The sequence below is a fragment of the Danio aesculapii genome, chromosome 16 (assembly GCF_903798145.1).
Source record: "Danio aesculapii chromosome 16, fDanAes4.1, whole genome shotgun sequence".
NCBI classification, from domain to species: Eukaryota; Metazoa; Chordata; class Actinopteri; order Cypriniformes; family Danionidae; genus Danio; species Danio aesculapii.
This window is the reverse complement of record NC_079450.1, coordinates 48,769,620-48,792,150: the sequence shown is the minus strand read 5'-3', so window position 1 is coordinate 48,792,150 and position 22,531 is coordinate 48,769,620. Positions and strand designations below refer to the sequence as shown.

The 22,531-nt window shown below is 36.8% G+C and overlaps 1 protein-coding gene across 1 annotated transcript; it reads right to left on the bottom strand.

Annotated features, from left to right (window-relative positions):
• Positions 1-3,627: 3,627 nt before the first annotated feature.
• On the bottom strand, positions 3,628-15,399 carry prdm1a (PR domain containing 1a, with ZNF domain). Its single transcript, XM_056475026.1, has 7 exons — positions 15,252-15,399; positions 12,153-12,401; positions 10,055-10,174; positions 8,748-9,000; positions 5,957-6,921; positions 5,735-5,863; positions 3,628-5,444 (listed from the first exon to the last, which is right to left on the bottom strand). The coding sequence occupies exons 1-7, from the start codon at positions 15,276-15,278 to the stop codon at positions 4,857-4,859; spliced, it is 2,331 nt and encodes a 776-aa protein (XP_056331001.1). The 5' UTR covers positions 15,279-15,399; the 3' UTR covers positions 3,628-4,856.
• Between the last annotated feature and the right edge of the window lie 7,132 nt (positions 15,400-22,531).

Sequence of the window (22,531 nt, the reverse complement as noted above, 5' to 3'; positions counted from 1 at the left end):
ATTCATTCATATTTTCATATTATTAAACAAATAACAATAATAACACAGACTATTTTAATTTGTGACTCATTTTCAATGTATTTAATTAGATTACAAATCAAATCAATTGCAATCTCATGAAGAAACGGTAAATGCCTGTACAGTTTTGCAGTCTGTCATTGTTGTTTCGGTTGTCAGTACTCACACATGCAAGACTAAACAAGTAATATGTATGATGCCCCCAATTTCACAAAAAAAAATTTATTTTGCTGGCGATAACAGTTACTTTCTCAATAACTTTGCACTTTGAATCTAAGTAGTTTGTTTATTTTTTCAAGTCTTACTGTTGCCATGAAACAAACAGCCAAAACACAAATTGTTTTTCTCTTGTTGTTGAAAATGGAGTCATGTAAACACCCCATAAGCGAACAATAAAAATCCCTCTTGTGGTGACAGCTGGTCACAACAGCATATGAAGGATTTTACATTTAATTGGCTGGAATTCGTATGTGTTTCATTAACACAGTGACGTAATGTGCATGTGTATAGTGTGATATATTTACAAGTCTGTTGTGGCGGTATTGCTAACACTGTCATGATTTGTGTGGTGTGGAATTTGACGCTTTGGATTTGGTGACTGCTTCTTTTGTCTGCCTAGTCATGGATCTATTCATCGGAAGTTGCAAATGAAGCATCCCGTAATTGTGGGGCTTGCTGTGTTGCTAACTCTTACCCTGGAGCCATGCGTAGAGTCAGACCCAGAATCTTTAAGGAATGGTTAAACACTGGTTATTTGTTGGTTGCTGTATTTTTAATACATTTTGATTAGCTGATTATTTCATTGAAGAGGAGTGATGTCTTTAATTTGAATGAATCTGTTTAAAGGTTACAGGGCTTACAGAATGCCAAATATATACGTTTATAGGGTAAGATACTTTTACCCAATAACTACAATGTCACATATTGCGAATATCAACAGTTTAAAGCAACATTAATATGTATATATATATATATATATATATATATATATATATATATATATATATATATATATATATATATATATATATATATATTTAAAGAGATAAAATAAGGTTTATAAATGCAAGAGGCAAGTGTGTAGTATTTATGCTCATCAATGCAGTATTGAGGCTAATCCTTTAGATAAAAACGAGTTTTGAATTAAACACTGTAAAATTTGTATTTTGAGACATTATTTTTGAGGTAGTTGCCACAGTATATATCTTTGTTTTAAAAATACAGAAGTACAGTAGTATAATAGTAGCAATAAATATATATTTAACATATATGACCACTTTTTTAGGTTTACCTGTCCAACTGCTTGTTAACACAAATTTCTAATCAGCCAATCACATGGCAGCAACTCAATGCACTTAGACATGTAGACATGGTTAAGAGGATCTGCTGCAGTTCAAATCAAGCATCAGAATAGGGAAGAAAGGTGATTTAAATGACTTTGAACGTGGCATGGTTGTTGGTGCCAGACGAGCTGGTCTGAGTTTTTCAGAAACTGCTGATCTACTGGGATTTTCACGCACAACCATCTTTAGGGTTTACAGAGAACGGTTGAAAAAAGAGAAAATATCCAGTGAGCGGCAGTTCTGTGGGCGCAAATGCCTTGTTGTTGCCAGAGGTCAGAGGAGAATGGCCAGACTGATTCTAGCTGATAGAAAGGCAACAGTATCTCAAATAACCACTCGTTACAATTGAGGTATGCAGAAGAGCATCTCTGAACACAACATGACGAACCTTGAGGCAGATGGGCCACAGCAGCAGAAGACCAAATCGGGTGCCACTCCTGTCAGTTAAGAACAGGAAACTGAGACTACAATTTGCACAGGTTCACCAAAATTGGACAATAGTAGATTGGAAAAACGTTGCCTGGTATGATGAGTCTCGATTTCTGCTGCGACATTCGGATGGTAGAGTCAGAATTTGGCATCAACAACATGAAAGCATGGATCCATCCTGCCTTATTTCAGTGGTTCAGACTGCTGGTGGTGTAATGGTGTAGGGGGATATTTTCTTGGCTAATTAGTACCAATTGAGCATCATGTCAACGCCACTGCCTACCTGAGTATTGTTGCTAATAATGTCCATCCCTTTATGACCACAGTGTACCCATCTTCTGATGGCTACTTCCAGCAGCATAACGTGCCATGTCATACAGCACAAACCATCTCAGACTGGTTTCTTGAACATGACAATGAGTTCACTGTACTCAAATGGTCTCCACAGTCAGCAGATCTCAATCCAATAGAGCACTTTTGGGATGTGGTGGAATGGGAGATTCACGTCATGGATAAATACTATCCAGTTGTTAAGTGTGACGTCAAGCGAAGCGGCTTCCGGGTCCAAGCGCTCTATCAAACCGAATGAGAAGACTCATCAAATGGTAATAATAAATGTTTACAAAGTGCTGTAATACTTTTGAAAATCACAATCGTAATATATATATCCATACTTAACATCCGATTGTCAGAATGTGATTAATTTTTAATAAATTGGTAAAACTTTGCTATTTGTAATGCAGCAAGTCGAAAAACTGCTGTGTACACTATGAATTTATATAATTTTTACCTTAAAGTGTGATATTACTAAAATGTGGCCATAAACAAACATTTTCTCATTACAAATGAGCAGCGGTTTGGACCCGGAAACAGTATTCCGTACGTCACCACTTAACAGCAGATAGTGATTTGAACCATGCTGTAGTAAAATATTTGAATTAATATGTTGTGGTAATACTATAGTTGATATGATAATTATAGTAATATAAACAACCCAACGCTGTGTTTTTTTCGACTATAGTGTATTTTATACTACAATACACCATTTTTTGTAGTAAAAACTAAAGTATACTACAGTATTCATTACAGTAATCAGTTCACTATAATTGAATGCTGCAGCATTCATTAACAGTGTTGTAAAGTCTATAATATATAAAGTTTACTACAATTTACTATAGTATGCTGCAAAAACATTATAGTATTTACTATAAATTACCAACGCAAACTCACAGCAATTCGTAACTTTTTGATTTAATGGCTAATTCGTATGAATTTGTACGATCTAATTCGTACAATTTAGTACGATTTGCTCATCACCCAATGACGGTTAGAGTTAGGGGTGGGGTTGGGTGCCACACCTCCTTTTTAAAATCGTACATTTTCGTACGACTGAACTCGTACAAATTCGTACGAATTAGCTACTAAACTGACAAAACGTAAAATACTTACGTTTCCTCATGAGATCAGACTGAAATTACTGTAGTATTTTTCTTTTTTCATGCGTGGCCCATTTGAACTATTTTACAAGCAGTTTACAATTAATTTTACAATTACAATTCCTTAATTTATATTTAATTAGACATTTTTATTTACAATATTAATTCCCATTTGCTACATAACTCAGTATCATATTACAAACATTAGATTTTAGATCAAATTAGCATACTAAACTTTGGTTTTCTGCTTGAGATTGCGTCAAGAGCTGGCCAAATTTCTGCAAAGTGAAACGCCGGATGTTTTAAGAAAGTGCTGTGGTCTTTTTTTGTATGTAGTGGTTTACTTTTACTTCAATGTTCCCTTTTGTGTAAATAAAGAAAGAACACAACCAACAAAGACGCATTAGATCAGTGAAGATTTATATTATAATTTACATTTTGTCAAAGCTGTACTTAAATAGCTACGTAAACCAGTATGTAAACAAAGACAGTCTCTTATTTTCTTAATTTAAAGCTGAAGATGAGGTGTAGACTTTGGTCATACTTTAGGACAGAAAGCGTATGAGATTGTACTACCTCGCTGACATGTTGTCCTACAAATATCGCTGGACAAAAGCAAAAACAAGTACAAACATAAGACGAAAGGAATAAAACCAGTGCATACAATAGGCCGAGGTGATGCGAAGTGTCCACAAACATCACCACTGACCTGCAAAACAGACAGTTTACACACATCTCTGAAACTTGACGAAAGATTTCACTTTGGTTTGCAGTTCCACTTTCTCGTTTCTTTACCATTTTGGTTTTCAGTAATGTGCCGCACATAAGTAAGAAAATGCAGAGTCAGTGTCAATCTCACAGCCTGTGTGTGACAGCTAGACAGACTGCTGTTCTTTGGACCGCATGTAGACCTGCACATTGGGACATTTGGTTTCCTCTTCAAGTAGCAAAACAAATATCACAATACAAGCACACATCTCTCAATACACACGCACACACACTCACTCGCTCACATTTGAGGTAACAGTTGTTGGTAATATATAATATGCCCTTTTTGTATTCATTAAATTGTGGTAGAGCTCACCATTAAAAGAATAACTGTTATGTAAAACACGTACACATAGATATGTAACCTCTTCTAGAGTACAACAAAAATATGCCTTCAACAAAAAGTTCTACCTCGGACTTCAGCCTACATTAAAAATCAACCTGAATGTGGTAAGCTTTTTGCAGTCACACATGAAATCACAGTCAATCGGGACGCTATTTACAACAAGGAAATAGTAGAAGAAATATACAAAACAGCAAATTACAATGAATCAACCAGTCATTGTAAACATTATTTCCATGTATCGGTCATGAATGTTGAACAATAAATTAAATAGATTACAAACTGAAATGAACACCAAGAAGAGCAAATAATATTAACAATAATAATAATTATAACAATAATAAAAGAATATGATTGTCTTTATCATTTGTGTAGGACATACTGGACCACTGATGATCAATGTCTGTTAGCCCTGAGTACGGAAGTCCCTGAATATATAGGCCAGAGCCTACTTTTTTTTGTTTCGTTTTGAGAAGAACAACTTGTGGCTGTCCAGTCAGTCAAATGTTCAGGAAGCCTCTAGGTATCCATTGCCTCCACTGTCTCCTTTTTAACCTTGATGGGTAGGAGTTGTATCGGGCTACTGCAATGAACTTTGATGACAGAAGCTTCACTGTCATGCTCATTCAGACGATACGTGGATAATGCAGGTGCTCGGGGGTGCAGGTCCCCTCCAGTGCTACCTTTGTGATAAGACGCCTTAAAATCCATCTCCTGCCAGAGCAGGCCAAATATCTGCTTCTCCACCATGCCCTCCACATCAAACCCTTCCATTTCTTCTAGCCGGTCAGCATTATCGCTGATGTCAAAGCGTTCAATTTCCTCATTGACTCGGTTGAGTTCGTCTAGGCTGCAGCTCGGAGAAGGAGAGACTGCTAAGCAGTAGCCCTTGAGGTGGAAGCGTAGGCTGCTGAGGTGAATGTAGTTGTGGTGGCAATGTGGGCATTGGTGTGGACGTTCTCGTGTGTGCAGCCGCTTGTGCAGCTTGAGGTGGACAAACTGTGTGAACTTGGCTGGGCAGATCTTGCACTGGTAGGGTTTTTCACCAGAGTGTAATCGCAAATGGGTTTTCAGGTTGCTAGTGCTGCTGAAACGCTTGTGACACACCTGTGAAATGAAAGCAGAGCTTTAGGATCTCACTCTTATCTAAGAAGAAATCTTAAAGGAACCACATTTTTTTAAATAGGCTCGTTTTACATCTTTCTTTTTGAAAACATTCATGTGATCTCCAAGTCACTATTAGCATAGCATAAATCATTGAATCAGAGTAGACTATTGTGTCCTCTGCAGTTACGTTGTGTAATAAGATGAACAAAAAAAGTTGTAAAATGAGCCAAAAAAGTGTAGTGTTCCTTTAAAAAAATATAATTGAAATTATTAGTATTGGTGTTATTTACCTGGCACTCATGGGGTTTCTCTCCTGTGTGGACCAAATAGTGTTTCTGCAGGTGGGCCAGCTGAGTGAAACCTTTATTGCAGGTCTGACACTTAAAGGGCCGTTCCCCACTATGGACGCGCAGGTGCACCTGAGAATAAAGGTAAAGGTAGGTGAGCTACTCTAAGGACTGCTGGGAGTAAGTATAGTTTTAATAAAAGGGAGCCAGAGTTGTCTTGCTTACCTTAAGATTAGAAAGTTGACCAAATGTCTTGGTGCAAACATTGCACTCATACTTGATCTTCCCATTCTGCTTCTTAAGTGGGTAATCAAGACTTTTGTAGCCTGAGGAACCTCGTTTCATCTTGCTGAGGTTGATGGCCTCATCCTCTGAGCGGCTGGTACTCAGAATCGCAGAGGTAGGCTTGGTGGGAATGCATCCTGTAGAGGCCGCAGAGCCGGCTGTTGGAGATCCACCAGCAGGAGCGTAAGGGTGTCCATGCCCATGCAGGGGTTTGTCTTTCAGAGAAGTGGCTGCAGAAAAGGCACTGGTGGCTGCTGGGAGCAGAATGTCCCTGGGAGCTGGAGAGTCAGGTGGAAGCATAAACTGACGACTGCCCTCGGATGAAATCATGGAAGGTGGGAATGGTACATGAGGAGGTACCAAGCTGCTGTAAAATGGATACATGTGTGGAAATATACCCCCCAATGTAGATGGCCCACTCAAACTACTAACAGGGTAGTGGTGCATGAGGTAGCGCGAGTAGTGCGGGTTTGGGTAAAATGGCATGGAGCCTGCTGGTGAGTATCCTGGGTAGTGGTTCAGGCCACGATTGTAGAGTGCTGGAGAGAAGGAGAGAAATGCTTCTCTTGGCTCAATTGATGCTGATGTCGGACTGCTTCCTGGACTTCTCTCAGGGCTGCTGTGTGCTGACGGGCTGGGTGTCACTGAACACTGTGCGTGAGAGCGGGTGGGGAGGCCGAATACTGTGGCACTCTTTAAAAAGTCCTCGTTTAGGGAAGGGCGGGGTGGATAGACAGCACTGGGGTATAGAGGTCGTTCTGGGCTGTTGGGACAGCGGGGACGGGTTGGAAGTGGTCTGCTGGGTTCTTGCAGCACATCTTTCAAAATCTCTGAAACACTGTGTTCTCTTTTCACTGGGTGCTTGACTTCGGTTGCTTGCTGCTTAGCTTCGATCAGGCTTTGCTCTGTTTGTACACAAACAATAAAACAAAATGTAAATATACAGTCACTGACTTTATATTCCATGCCAAGAAGAAGACAAACATACATCTCATTCTTGCCCAACTGAGCAGTTCCATTGTCCTAGAACTCATAGCTCTTCTTAAACCAAATTTCAACAAAGCTCCCCAGTGGTTCACTTAGTGTGACAGTTTGACAAATTATCTTGTGTTAGGGTCTACAGACAGGATGTGAGGCCTGACAGCCGCCCCGGTCAGGGTGGGATGGATGCACTGATACTATCTAATGGGGTTCACTGAGTGGGTGTGGGGGGACTGATGGGATCCTGTTAATAGGGATCTACATGCCAAGATCTCCCCTTTTAAGAGTCCACCGAGACCATGAATGAGATTTTATTTAATGATCGATCTTAAATGGGTTCCCAAATTTCTACAAAGCTTAAAAGCTTTCACAGAACTCACATTAGGAAAACATCAAATGTGAATCAAATGTGAATGTTAGAATTCTCAAGCTTGGGCTAAATAAACTCATTATAAACCACCCTGACCGTTCAACCCACCCACATTTGTTGAAAGGTGGAAAGCTAGTTAGAAAATTACTTTCCCATATATCTTAAATACTTCACTGTTGATCTCCTTTAAAAGGATGTAAACAATTAAATAGCTTCCTGCTTCCTGTTCACTGAACTTTCACAGGGTTAATTGTGTAGAATTCAAGTGTGAATAAGAGTCTGCGCAAGATAAGTGTACCCTAAAAGATGCACCGTACTCTCTATTCCCCTATCCTTCTGTCCCGGCAGCTACGTGTAAACAAACCGAGAGGTTATCAGTTCCCCCTCCCACCTCTCTTCCACAGATAGTACCAGTTCTGTTCCTCCCTAGAGAGCTTGCCAAAAACAAACAGCCGGCGATCACAGAGATATCAATCTGTCAGCACAGCCCTGCCGCCAGGAAGTTCAACTAGTCAATGGAGAAGTTTTTTTTTCTCTCTGTCTCTTTCTGTCTCTCGCACACGCTCTTACTAGCCTCTCCTTGCTCTTAAAGTGGCAAACAAATGAAGAAGTTCCTCCCACACGTCCTGAGGCAGGATGACAAAGGAATGAAGGGACTCAAGATACATGTTGGCTGTCTGCGCTGTCATTTTACACCCGACGGGGCCAGTAAAATAGAAAGTCAACGTCTAAACCAGTTTCATGTGGGAGGCTGTCAGTCATATCAGCCAATTCTATTAGATTGAGTCATGCATTAGGTTTCCTTAGACCTGCTACTGTTCTGCTTTGAGATGCAGAGGCTATTATTCCTTCTTCAGGCTACAGGTAGAGGAGCAGCAAACAACAGTGAGTAGGTGTAATTATAGACTTGTCTTAAGAGTGTGTGTGAGCTGAGCTCAAGGGGTCGACTACATCCAGTGCCCCCAAGGTATGCGCATGACTCTGGGGAGAGGAGTCACACTGACTGGCCTGTTCGCCTACCTATAATCTCCCCCTCCGTATCAATCTTTTTTTCTGTCTCGTCACTTTAGCTTTGAGACTTTTATTGCTGGTTTAGTATGCTTGGCCAAAACAAAACTTAGTCTGCACTTTCATGTTTAAAGATCGTCCTCAAACACCAATTCCTTCAACATTACACTCTATAGAAGCAGTTCAAAGAAATCTGATCTTAACAGAGATGAAAGACAAGACGTTGGTGTGTTTGCACAATGCTAACAGGGTCTATCTCTACAGAGGAGAAGACATGTTTTTCTTGACTTGAAAATAAAAACAGGAGCAAGGATCTATCCAGGTCTAGGACAAATAGATACATATCAGGTATAAGCATTTTTGTGAACTTACTGAGTTTTTGCATCATAATCTCTCCAGAGGCAGGATAGTTGAGACGGCGGGCAAACTCTGGGCAGTACCACACCAGTAGCTCCTGATCTGCAGGAATGGCCTTCACCGTGTAGAAATAGATGTTCATGCCGTTTTGACAGGCAGCAAGGTTCTGCTCCTGCTGGGAATGCGCTGGATTCACATAGCGCATCCAGTTACTCTTTTCCTCATCCAGTCCATCCACAAAATGATGGAATTCTCCATCTGAGTATATCTAAAAATAAAATGAAAAAGTTAACATTCAAAAATTGTCCTACGTCTTAGTTTCAATCTTCTATTCTCTAGTCCTCCAGGGTGGTTCTCATGCCTTTAAGGCAGACGAGTGGGGTTTGCTCTTATAAAGTCACTCAATGAGTCAGAAAACACCCCCACACTAATATTCACAATCTCTGAGTATCTCCATTCAGAGCTCTGATGCAGTTTTAGGTCTTGACTGAAGTTTGGTAGGGGGACGCCTGTCTCAATATGTTGTTTACACTAAGACTGCAAGTTCCAGGAACACTTTCAAGACGTCACAAACAAGGTTTCCCTCTGAAACATCAACACTACACTTCCGTTAGCGCTTTTTCTTAATGCTTCGAGTTCTCACTAATGACTCTGTAATCACCTGTTCTGTGAAGGACTGACAGTAACACAGGAAAGAATGATATCATTGCTGTTTCTAGTAGGTAAAGACCAGAGTTGTTCCACTTGGGGATCTTCGATTTGGCAGCAACATGGAAGTGACAGAAAATAAACAAGCGGGTTGACTTTGCACTTTCTCCGTGACGACAGCTGTAGACAACAGCTGCAAGCCACAAAAGAGTAAGAGAAACGGATCGTTTTTAATGGTGGTGACACAACAACTGTGATGCTGCATCTTGATTTCTCGTATCACTGTTCAAATGCATTGTGCCACAGATGATCCATCAAAGCTGACATATTCTTAAAAAAAGCTATATTCACAGTAACAGAACTGCAGAGTCATTCAGCGCTTCCTGTCCCAAACGCTCAGAGCGCTGCACAGTCAAATAAAGATTTCACTACATGGAACGAACCGCTGCTCTCTCAGTCATTCAACGCCAATGCAGTTCCCAAAACAGCAGATCTTTACTCAGCAGTTTCTGATTACTTTGAGAACATAAACTGACTGCTTCTGCATAACCCTCAAGCCCATGATGTCACATAGGAAGTCAGTCAGTGGAACAGGAAGTGACCCAGTAGATATATTTTTTTTATTCTTCTTTTATCTGCTGCTACTTGAAATTTTCAGAAACAAAACAACTCACCCGCCAGAAGTACTTCCTGTTCGCATCTTTGGGGACATTTTCTGCAGTGTAACTTTCTCCCACAAGAGGGCCAAAGCGGGTGCCTTTAGGGATGTATTCTCTGCTTACTACACCAATAACCTGTTCAAACAAAAGGGGAAAACAGGTGGTAAGGGAAGTTTGCTGTGTCTTAGGTGCACTTTCAGATCATTTTCTGAATCATAATTTCTTCAGTGCTAACAAGACATACTAAGTATGTGTGAGTGAGAGGTAATTAATTGACAGTCAGCCAGATGTGCGCACTTGAAAGACATGGAGCCATGCCTCTCTTCAGCCGCCACCTTCTCTGACAACCACAGGAAGCTTAAAGGTCATCAAGGTTGTGTCCTAAGGCTGAGAGAGACCAATCGTTTGTCCCACTTCACCTCTTATTAACCGAACAGACACTTCTTTCGAGGAAAACACCAAAGCTTAAAAGGATAGTTCAGCCCAAAACTGAAAATTCTGTCGTCATCTGCTCAACCTTCAAAACCTGTTTGACTTTCTTGCTTCTGTTGAACTCTGATTTTCTTCTGATTTTTCTGAAGAATACCTGTAACCTATGACTTCCATAGTATTTGTTTTTCCAACTATAGGAATCATGCAAACCTTTCCTACTATCAATATATTTTCTTTTGTGCTCAACAGAAGAAAGTAACTCTTAGGCTGCGTCCGAAACCGCCTACTACTCAGTAGGTACTGCATTTGAATTTAAATGTACTACTCGACCGTTAGAAAAGTACGATCTATATAGTATGAATGTGAGCAGTATGAATGCAACTCGGATGTACTACATCCACCATTTTGTAATGTTTTCTTAACCTACCCATGTGAGTTGCATCGCTTCACTCTCAATTATGGATTATCTTGCGGGGCATCATGGGATAGAGCAGCGTGCATGGGATACACACCTCAGAATCTCGCCAGAAATAGTAGGTCATCCGGATACTTCTCGCACACAGATTTTCAAATTCTATGAGTTCGGACATACTACTCGACTCGCATACTGTTTTTAGCCTACTATATAGTATGGAAGCATGCTATTTCGGATGCAGCCAAAATGTTTTAGAACAGAGCAAGTAAACAATGAGTACATTTCAATTTTTGAGTGAGCTACCCTTTTAACCTCTGATCAGAATACCGAATCACCTATTTAGACCAAAACATATGGTCAGGAAACAAACGTTTAGTCAAAAGATTGGATCTCCTATCCATCTCTCTTACTCAAACTCCTCCAAAGGCTGATTACTTTTTCAACTCTCCCCATCAATACTCTCTCATCAAGGTAATCTTCCTCTGTGAGCACATGACTTCACTCACTCTCTTCCTGTTTGAACCTCAGGTGTTTCTTGAAGAAAAAAGGTTAACTCTTTATCACCTCATAAGTGCGTGCTCGTAAAAAAAAAGGGTTCGCTTTTTCCCCTCACAGGAAGAGATAAGACAGACAGAGCGACTGATGAAAAAATCTATATCCCTGTTCCTATTGATCTATAAACACTTTCAAAATAACAGAGGCTTAATCCTATTCAAAGCTTCTGCCGTCATTAGCACCAAGAAAGGTGGAAAGTAGTGTTTGTGGATTGTCATGGACACAGACATGGCAGTCTGCTTCAGATAAAACAGCTTTGATAGATGGCAAAGAGCTCAACTTTTGCACTCTTGAGGAGGTTGTCATGTGGTGCTCTGATCTATGGATGTTTGCGTTAGCCGAGTAAGAAATTGTTAAGCACACAGACACAGACAGGGACTTTTTTTTTGCTCCACAAAACAAGTTTAAAAACCGGGCTGACAGTGCAGATAAAAAAAAAAGATTAATGCTAGTTGTGTGATCAGCATAGGTGCGGCTTAATGGAAATCCTGCTCAAACAGAAATCACAACCATCCAAAGTTTGAAAGCGCTAGGCAGTTTTGTAGATTTACAATCAGTACACTCATACAGGCAGACAACAATTATTAGCAGATGGCCTGCAGGACTGCCGTTGTAACCCAATGAGTCTTGTGGCACATTTCAAAAAGGAAGCCTCGAGGCCATGAGTACATCATGCGTAATATGTGACGGGGTGCGAGCATGGTGTCATACCTCTTTGGAGTCTGCCGGGTGCTTAAAAGCCAGGTTTCTAGGTAAAGACGCCTCAGCCCGGGTGAGGTCCATGTTCTCCAGTGGTCCTTCCCAGGTGTGGTCTTTCACAATATATGTACATTTCTCCTCAAACTCATCCTCCGTCCATTTTGTCATGTCTACATCCTCTACATCCATCTTGAGCTCCTCATTGTCAGCGGTGTAGGGTGCTCCCTCAGTAGTCAACATAGCCGAGTTTTGATAAGGAGCCTGAGAAAAGGAAAAAGTCACATGTTGGTTTATCAGATAATCTGCTATTAGTCATTTAAAGGCTGAGTTGTTTAACTTTAAAACTTTCTTAATGACCAGAGAAGAAAAAAAGACTTATTTTTTTAAGATTTATTTGTGATTACCCATTTAAAGCTTGAAATTTATAAACTGGGTTTACTTTTGAGGAACATGTGAAGTCACATTTCACAATTAACTAAGACTGAATAGACTTAATAAGACTTGAGGCTCAATAAAGTACTAATTAGCTGCTTATTAATAGTTAGTAAGGTAGATGTTTAGGTAACACAGTTTAGGTCACAATTCATGCTATTCACTACTGGCTTATTTCCTGCCTATTATTAAGATATGAATCGGTAGCTATAAAGTATAATTTTATATTTCCCTAATCCTACCTAAAACCTAAACCCAGGTTCTACCTATTAATAAAGAGCTAATTAGTAGTTTATTAAGCTAGTAGTGTTAGTAGATGGTTTGTTAATACCACGAATTGTGACCTAAATTAAAGTGTTACAGATGATTGGGGATTGGGTAGGATTAGGGATGGAGAATAAGATCATACTTTATAGCTACTAATAAATGGGTAATATTTTAATAATAGACAGATAATAAGCTAGTGATAAGTGGTGTTACCAAAACCGTCTTTATGATATTAATATATTCATTTGTACCAAAGGAAAAATAATATTTTGAGTTTAAATATTTCTTCCAAAAATCAGATTTTTCTTTCTATAAACACTCAAAAAATCATGTTTGTTCAAACAACTTATTTAAAATGAGCTGAAACAACACAACTTTTGAGGATTTTTTTGGGACAACTTAAATGTTTTATCTTTAGTCCACTTAAATATATCAAAACTAATTAAGTTAGTTAACTTAATTCCTTTATGTTGTCCCGACACAAATCAATTGTGTGGAACCCAGCATTTTTACATTTGAGCATTTACAGTGCACATAAACCATAGTGTTTCTTCAAATAATGGTCCACATATATTCATGTTTCCTAAACAAATATTTCAAATTGAACTATTTTTTCAACAAAAAACGGAACTTGATTGTTTACAAATCAAACACTAGCTTCCTTTCTACATAGAAAAACATACAAAAAAGAGTTTCTTCAAGTAAACTAAAAGACAACAGTTGTTTTAATCACTCTTTTCAAGCCCTACTCTTTATTTCTGTCTATCATCTATCCCTCGTACCTCTTTCCCCTCTCCCTGTTTTCTTCCCTGAGTAAAAAAATAGTTACAAATGGAGGAAAACAGAGGAAGGAAGTCCCGTCTACATCTGAATGTAGCTAAAAATGGAATCAAAGTGGCGAAGTAAAACGAACCATCAATCCGTCCCAGAGAATGAGTGTGAGAAAACCAGAGACAACAAGAAAAACATTGTTTTTTCCCCCCATGACATTACATTCAGTGTTTAACCAATATTTACAAGCCAAAACATTTAGAAGTATGCTCCTTAACAAAACTAACCTCCTGAGAATGTTTGGTAACACTTTAGATCATAATATAATAACTTTAGAAGTTATTAACTACTGGATTATTACCTGCCTATTATTAAGATATCAACTGTTCATTTGTAGTTATAAAGTATGATCCCTAATTGTACCCAAAACCTACATAAAAAATACAGGGTTCCACACAATTCATACATGTTGTCCCAACACAAATTGATTAAGTTAACTTAACACTTTTAACAAATGTATGTGGATTGAACATAAAAATATTAAGTTGTCCTAATGAAATCTCAAGAATTGTCTTGTTTCAGCTCATTTTAAACGAGCAAAAAAAGATATATTTTTGAGTATAAAACAAAGTTCTTCCTTACTAAATATTCACAAACAGTTAATTAGTCGTTTATAAAGTTAGTAGTGTTAGTTAATGAGTTTTTAATTCCATGAAGTGTGACCTAAACTAAAGAGTTACTGAATGTTTTATTAAAATATGCTTAATTACACATTTGAAGTTCGCTTTTGTTTATTATGTAAAAAAAAATCTTTATATAAATAAAAAGAAGTTCATGTTTTGGAATATACACTGAAAAATTATTAAACTTTTTTTATTTGGGGTGAATTCAAACAAACTAATTAAATTGAGTAATGTTCAACTTAATTTGTTTGTTGAAATTCAGCCCAAATAAATAGTTTACAACCACTTAACATAAATAAATAGAGTAAATCTAAGGAATCATCTTTTAATCTTTTTTTTAGTGTACAGTAATGGAAAATGTCTGTAAAACAATTTTAGTTCATAGTTTTTATTTTTACTTGTATTTTATACTAAGTTTTTACACACAAAAAAAGATTAGAAAATAGTTTTTTTTTTGTTAGAAAGTAGTGCGTAGGACATCTGTAGAAGCAAAACTCATAGTGAAACTGAAAACTCAAACATTAATAAACATGGAAATCAGATGTATGCATATTAAACTTATGGATAAGTAAGTATGTTTATATGTTTCTGTTTGTAAAAAATACATATATACATACATATATATTTAAATATTTTAATATATGTACCTTTTAAGTTTATTTTTAAATCCTAAAAGAAAAATTTAGTTAAATAAATAACAACTGTATTCATATTTAATTCCGACTAGGCAGTGAAAATAGAAAAGATGTGTTGTTTTAAGTAATATAATCAGAAATGCTTGTCAAAATCAAGAATTCAACTAAAACTAAATAATCCAAAACTATAACATACTTAAATAACAACTACGAAATAACTCATCACTAAATCGTCACTAAAACCAGTAAATATCTGACAGGAAAAAGCAAACAATTAGTTCTAATAAACCCATAGGCAGAAATTCAGAGTAAGTGTCACTTACCAGGACGCTCTGGTCCCAGCCACACATAGAGGCTGTGTGTGATCTCTCCCCTGAGTGTGTGAGTGTGTGTATGGGACAGGTGCAGCTCACAATTCGCCTGTCTTGTCCCACTGCTAGTCCAGATGGTAAGTGACTTCTCCTGCAAGTGCCTGAGATTGACTGACTGCCTGAGCATGTTTGTCTGACTTGTTGAAGGCACTTGGCCCTGCCCACAAATCTAGTCCCACCTTAGTGTTGCTGACTCCACCCCTAAGACTACATGATCTAACAATTACTCCACCACCCCACACACATACACACACAGGCACTGAAGAGGAATGACATAATTAACTTAAACCCGATCTTTCCCTAAATCTGCAAACATTCATTTGAAATGTCTTCTTTTCCCTTTTATAATAGCTTTACTCTTTTTTTAAGTCAACAAGAATACATATACATATATATATATATATATATATATATATATATATATATATATATATATATATATATATATATATATATATATATATTAAAAAGCAAATACATTTTAGTTGATGTGACAATTACACCATTGCCCCCCCCCCCCCCCCCCCCCCCCACACACACACACACTGAAGGGAAATAATATAATGAACTTTTATTATGCTTTAATTCGCTGTATCCACATGAAATCTCTTATAAATATCTAATTTAAATGTTTTCTTTTCCCTTTTATAACATTTTTACCCTTTTTTTATGTCAACACTTTGAAATAACATAATTAAAGATTTTGCAGTAACCACTCTAAGGCATTCATTTAAATTTATAATTAATTTATATATATATATATATATATATATATATATATATATATATATATATATATATATATATATATATATGAACTTAATGTGTGCCACAAGATGGTCCCCAAAGATGGATTCCCGTATTATATTTGAATACCACTATCATTTACTCAAAAACATTTGTTTAGAACACAGTCCCCCTCGCACTGCTAATGTGACCAAAATAGTCTTTGAATTGTTGAGACGCACAACACACAACTGTTTTGACCCAAAGCCCCGGAGGTAGGGTCTTGTTTGAAGAGGAAAGTGAACATGTTGATGCGTCTTCCCCTCGCTCTCATCCTGTGAAGGAAGGACGTCCTGTGACGGTGACTCAATGACTAATGCCGTTTACTGGGAGCTGACTGACGTCCCTGTTCCTCTTTTACCCCCAATTCACACTCTTTCCCACCATACGTATCTTCTCCGGGGTATTATTCATTCTTAAGAGCATTCATGCAAACTCATACAAACCTTTTTTTCTTGTGATACGTATTATAAGTCGTGCTTAAGTGTGTGACACTATTAAATGACCTATTTTGTTTAATGCCAAATATGCTAAGAATATTAAGTAAAGATCATATTTCATAATTCCTACTGTACAAATATCAAATTAGGTTTTGTTTTTACATTGCTAAGGGCTTAGAACGTGATTTTCTTAAAATATTCAGATTTTTTAACCCTCAGATTCCAGATTCCAGGTTCATTTGTAGTTATAAAGTATGATCCCTAATTGTACCCAAAACCTACACTGTAAAAAATGCAGGGTTCCACAATTCATACATGTTGTCCCAACACAAATTGATTAAGTTAACTTAACACTTTTAACAAATGTATGTGGATTGAACATAAAAATATTAAGTTGTCCTAATGAAATCTCAAGAATTGTCTTGTTTCAGCTCATTTTAAACGAGCAAAAAAAGGTATATGTTTGAGTATAAACCAAAGTTTTTCCTTACTAACTATTCACAAACAGTTAATTAGTCGTTTATTAAGTTAGTAGTGTTAGTTAATGAGTTTTTAATTCCATGAAGTGTGACCTAAACTAAAGAGTTACCGAATGTTTTATTAAAATATGCTTGGTGGAGTAATTGTTAGATCATGTAGTAATATATGCTTTAAATATGCTTTATAATGCCAAATATGCTAAGAATATTAAGTAAAGATCATATTTCATAATTCCTACTGTACATATATCAAATTAGGTTTTGTTTTTACGTTGCTAAGGGCTTAGAACGTGATTTTCTTAAAATATTCAGATTTTTTAACCCTCAGATTCCAGATTTACAAATTATTGTGTCTTATCTAACAAATTATCCTTAAGTTTGTGTATGAATCTCAAGTTATGGATTTTTTTTTTGGAGCAATTCCATGCAAATGTCAATATTGGCACGGAAAACAAGTTTTCACCAAAATAGCAAAACCTTTTCTAAGTTTGTTTGTGTAGGATTGTATTTTACAGTGCTAAAAATTGTCAAAAATGTCCCTGTCAGCGATTTCAAACTATTTTATTTGATTTATCAAAGTCTCACAAGTGCCAAATTAACATCTGTCCCATCTATAACGTACAGATGTCCCATCCAAATCGAATATTTTCCTCATAAATGTCAAATAAAATAAAATAAATAATTTTTGTTCAATAGAGAGCCAAGTCTTATCCTTTTGAGTAGTATTGAGTAGTGGATATACAGTATGGGGTCGTGTAGTTTATTTCACAGAATTTCTACAAAGTATGTTTTTACTGTAAACTCGTATAATTTATTTGGACACATCTACAACACATATTTCTCTCTACTTCTTGTAATTACTTCTTGTAATTGCAACACTCTACTAGCCGGGCTTCCAGCTAACTCTATCAAACCTCTTCAGCTGCTTCAGAACGCAGCAGCACGAGTGGTCTTTGATGAACCCAAAAGAGCACATGTCACTCCGCTACTCACCCGTTTGCACTGGCTGCCAGTTGTTGCTCTCATCAAATTTAAAGCTCTGATGTTTGCTTACAAAGCGACCTCTGGCTTTGCTCCTTCTTATCTGCTCTCACTTCTGCAGATTTATGTGCCCTCCAGAAACTTGCGTTCTGTGAAAGAACGTCGCCTTGTTGTTCCATCCCTAAGAGGGAAGAAATCCCTTTCTCGGACTCTCGCATTCAATCTGCCCAGTTGGTGGAATGAACTCCCTAACTGCATCAGAACAGCAGAGTCACTTGCTGTCTTCAAGAAACGACTAAAAACTCAACCATTTAGTCTCCACTTTCCTTCCTAATCTGTAACTGCCTCTCTGGCTATACCACTAACTGTACTCTCTCTAAATAAAAATTTTTTACTAATGCTTTGCTTCTTAGACTTTACACACCTGAAACTTGCCTATAGCACTTATTCACTGTTGCTCTTATAGTTGTGTAAATTGCTTCCTTGTCCTCATTTGTAAGTCGCTTTGGATAAAAGAGTCTGCTAAATGACTAAATGTAAATGTAAATATTTATTTTCATTATTTAAATATAAACCCTTTCTCTTAGCTCTGTGGTAAGCCATTTTGGAAAAATATGAACAGATGTTTTAATATACAACATATACATTCTCTGTGAGTTTGTGTTTTGAGATTTTACTGCAAATATCACATCCATAATGCTAAAATTGCTCACATATGACAGGTTTTGTGGTCCAGGATCACATATTATGCGATTAATTCAACATTACTTCAGCTTAGAAACCTCTGAAAATCACATTACTCTTAATTGTCAATCATAATAATGCTTACTTCTCATAAAAATTGATTTAAAATGATATGAAAATCGCTACTCAGATTAACTTAAATTGGACATTCGCTATTCCTGAATTGAAAATGAAAAGAAAAGCAAAGGATTCTCGCCTGTCCTTCAGCAGACATACGCAAAAACACTCATTACGGACAAAAACACTCTCACCCACCCGAAATTCAGCTGGTGACAAAGAGCTGACCACATCAGTCGCAGCCTACTATTTCCTGGCAGCAGATACCCAGAAGACTGCTGTAGCCCCAAGGGCTACCCAGAACCCGCTCAGCCCACAAGCCACCCCAATCTGCTCCACAGCTGTTTACACTGAAACCCACACAATCAGACGACCAGGAAGGACCGGCAGCAAATGCTGAGATTCACCTTCAAACAAAAGCCCGGAAATGGGGACCTGTGAGCAAGCTGGATACAAGACGAGAGGGGGACACTTTAGAATAATGTGTTCATGAAGTATGAAGCATTTAATTACTGTAGTGTAGCAATTCTTGTATTATGTTCAATCCACTTCAGTTTGTGAAAGAATTAACCTAATTGTTTTGTGTTGGAACAACATGAACAATATGGGTTGGTGGTTAAAGTGTAAGAAATCCAGGGTCCCAAACAATTCATTGATGTTGTCCCAACACAAATCGGTTAAGTTAATGTAACAAATTAAAGTAGATTTAACATAAATCAATTAAGTTGTCCCCCAAAAATATCAAGAATTGTCTTGTTTCAGCTCATTTTAAATAAGTAGTTTGAACAAGCAGCAAAAATCCGTTTTTTTGGAGAGTACTGGATGTGTATTTCCCAGCATGCTTTGCTTGTGATTGCATTAAGAGGGTGAAATCAAAGTAATCTCAGGCGTTTTAAGTTAAGAGAACAACTTGTTAGAGGTTAATCCTCACTTAGTTTAAAGAGTTTTGTGTAAGGTGTTGATGTTACAAATAACTGTTTTGAGTTCAGCCTCAGTCAACTGACAGCATTATTAAAACTGTTGCAGTTTGTTCTGCAATATAAACTGAAAAAACTGGTTGTGCAAATTGAATGATTGAGATTTCTTGGCTCTACAAGAGTAAACTGTGTTCTAGGAAATTTTAATTCACATGGTAAAAAAGACTTTTGCTATTAGCACAATTTTCATAAAATAAAATAGGTAATTTAATAGAGTCACATAATTACAGTAAGATGATCCACTGACTTACGATTTTAACAAGACGCATTTACGGTCATCATAATCTTAAATCCTTGAAAGTTTTTAATATTTAGATTTTTAAAAAACATATGAACATTTATATGCATTTATAAATGTATTATATTATCTTTGCGTCAAATTACCAAAAAAAAAAAAAAACGAAAAAAGAATTACCGCTTGTGTGAGGTGTTTGTACTGCAGCAACTATTGGGCTGAGAGTAAATTTGACGTTAATCTCTCCTCTGGCTGCCGTCATCAGCCTCACACAATTTATTCCTGAAAGTCTTGTTAACACCACCGCGGAGTTTTTCTTTTTTATTTCAGAAAATAGGATTGTAAAATAATTATTTGTTGTATTCTCCCATCACTGCGCTCTAACTTTACCCAACTATGATGACTTTCGCTACTGAGAAACCCGGAAATGTGAAAAGGGTCTATGGGTAGCACAACAGAAAAGGTTTGTATGAGTTTGCATGAATGCCCTTAAGAGTGAATAATACCCCAAACTTGTTCAAGCTGCTTATTTAAAATGAGTTGAAACAACACAGTTCTTAAGTTTATTTGGGAGGACAACTTAATTGTTTTATGTTCGATCCACTTCAATCTATAAAATCAATTTGTTTTGGGAGAACATAAAGGAATTGGGTGGCAGCCAGCCTTTTTACAGTGTAATTCAATTGAAAGTAATTTGACAGTTGGTTCAAATATGAATTTGTTCTTGGGCTAAAATTTGCCTAAAATAAGTAGAAATTACACAATTCAAATGAGTCACACAAGTGAAATAAGTTGAAATGACGCAATTAACAAATGTTTAAATGTCATAATTAAATTAAGTTACATCAATGATTCATTTTTGGAGTGCATTGACATTAACTACACTGTAAAAATATCCAAAAATTAGCAATTGTGATTCATATTTTTTATTTTTTCCCATTAATTTATACTTTTGAATTGCATTATGGGGCCTTGATCTTTCTTCCAACAACTTTTAACCTTGAAAAGTAAAAAAAAAGTGACTTTTATGAACTTTTTTAATAGTTTAAAGTGATATATAGTATCAGTTAGTGTTGTATATTACGCTACAAAAACCTTGTAATAAACTGCCAGGATATTTTTTGTTATTTTAATGTCTAGATCAGAAATGCCCAAACTAGGCCAAAGTTGACCCATGGTAACCTTTGATGTGGCCCGCCATCCCATCTGAGAAAAGAAGAAAAATGATGGGGATGATCGAGATTCAAATTTAATGTAGGCCCTTGTTTGTTTGTTTTATTGTTAAAAGCTACCTGAAATTAAATGTTTTAATGAAATGGTGTAACCTAATCAGATTTTGTTTAAATGTACTGTCACCTTACAGTGTGAGACTTTGGTGAGCAAATCAAGTCGAAGGCAGATTATGCTTGACTAGTGTATTCAGCATTGAACTTCACGGTTTTCTAAATGTGGTTGTTTGTTTTTATTGAAATAAGTTATCATATTTACTGCATATATCATATATACTGCATTAGTTAACATGATTTAAAGCAATGTTTTTATTTTGAAATAATTTAGGAATTTACCAATGGCAACTTTAATGTAATCTAGTTCGCTATATTTATTTTCTGCCCTTGGCTCTCGAAGATATTTGGATTTCGTCCCTTTATACGAAAAAGTTTTGGCACCCCTGGTCTAGATATTATTTCTTATACATTATATTATTTCAAACTACTAAAATGTCAATTATAGTCACTTTGTTATACAGTAGAGTTTAATTTTCAACATCAAAAGTCAACAGAGCAGAGATCAAGATCCCGTAATGCAATTTACAACCGTAAATAAACGGGAAAACACTTGTAAATCACAAAAAAAATGTTAATTAACTGATATTGTTTACAGTATAACATTAGTAAAGATGATAATATACAGTAATAAATGTATTACTGTGAATTACACAGTATTTAACTGTAATATGAACTGTATTTTACTGTAGGACAGTTATGCGGTATGTTACTGTATTTTAAGGTTGCATTGTGAAAATGACAGTATATTTTACAGTAACATACAATAGATGTACAGCGAGATAAATGGTGCTGTAAATGTAAATACAGTATTTAATTTTGCTGCAATTGATTTACAGTAGGTTACTGGCGAATTACTGCCAGTAAGTTACTGTAGATTCTACAGCAAATTGTTAACAGTGCAATTATGTTAGTAAATACATGAACTATTCATTTATTCATTTTCCTTTGGCTTATTCTCTGTTTCAGATGTCCCCACAGTGGAATGAACCACCTAAATGAACTAACTGACTAATTAATTTAGAGTGTTACCAACAAGAGAGTTATTCCTGACCAATGGCATCCACAAGAAGGAGCGATTTAAGAGACCTGAGGCCCATAAAAGGGCTGAACCCTCCAGGGCTTGATCAGACACCTTCTCTTTCTCTGGACGAGCTGAGGCCAGGGGGTAGGGAGGACTCTCAACACTCTGAAGTCAAATTCAAATGGACCCTTTTTACTGTCTATATAAAGGGTTTAATGTGGCCTGA

Bases quoted from the DNA above. Each gene is read 5' to 3' on its own strand.
- prdm1a (XM_056475026.1), bottom strand. From the start codon at position 15,278: ATGTGTGGCTGGGACCAGAGCGTCCTG. The intron at 9,001-10,054 runs GTGAGTTGTTTT...TTTTATTTTTAG, and splicing joins ACAGGAAGTACTTCTGGCGG to ATATACTCAGATGGAGAATT. The intron at 5,445-5,734 runs GTAAATAACACC...TTCATTTCACAG, and splicing joins AGAAACCCCATGAGTGCCAG to GTGTGTCACAAGCGTTTCAG.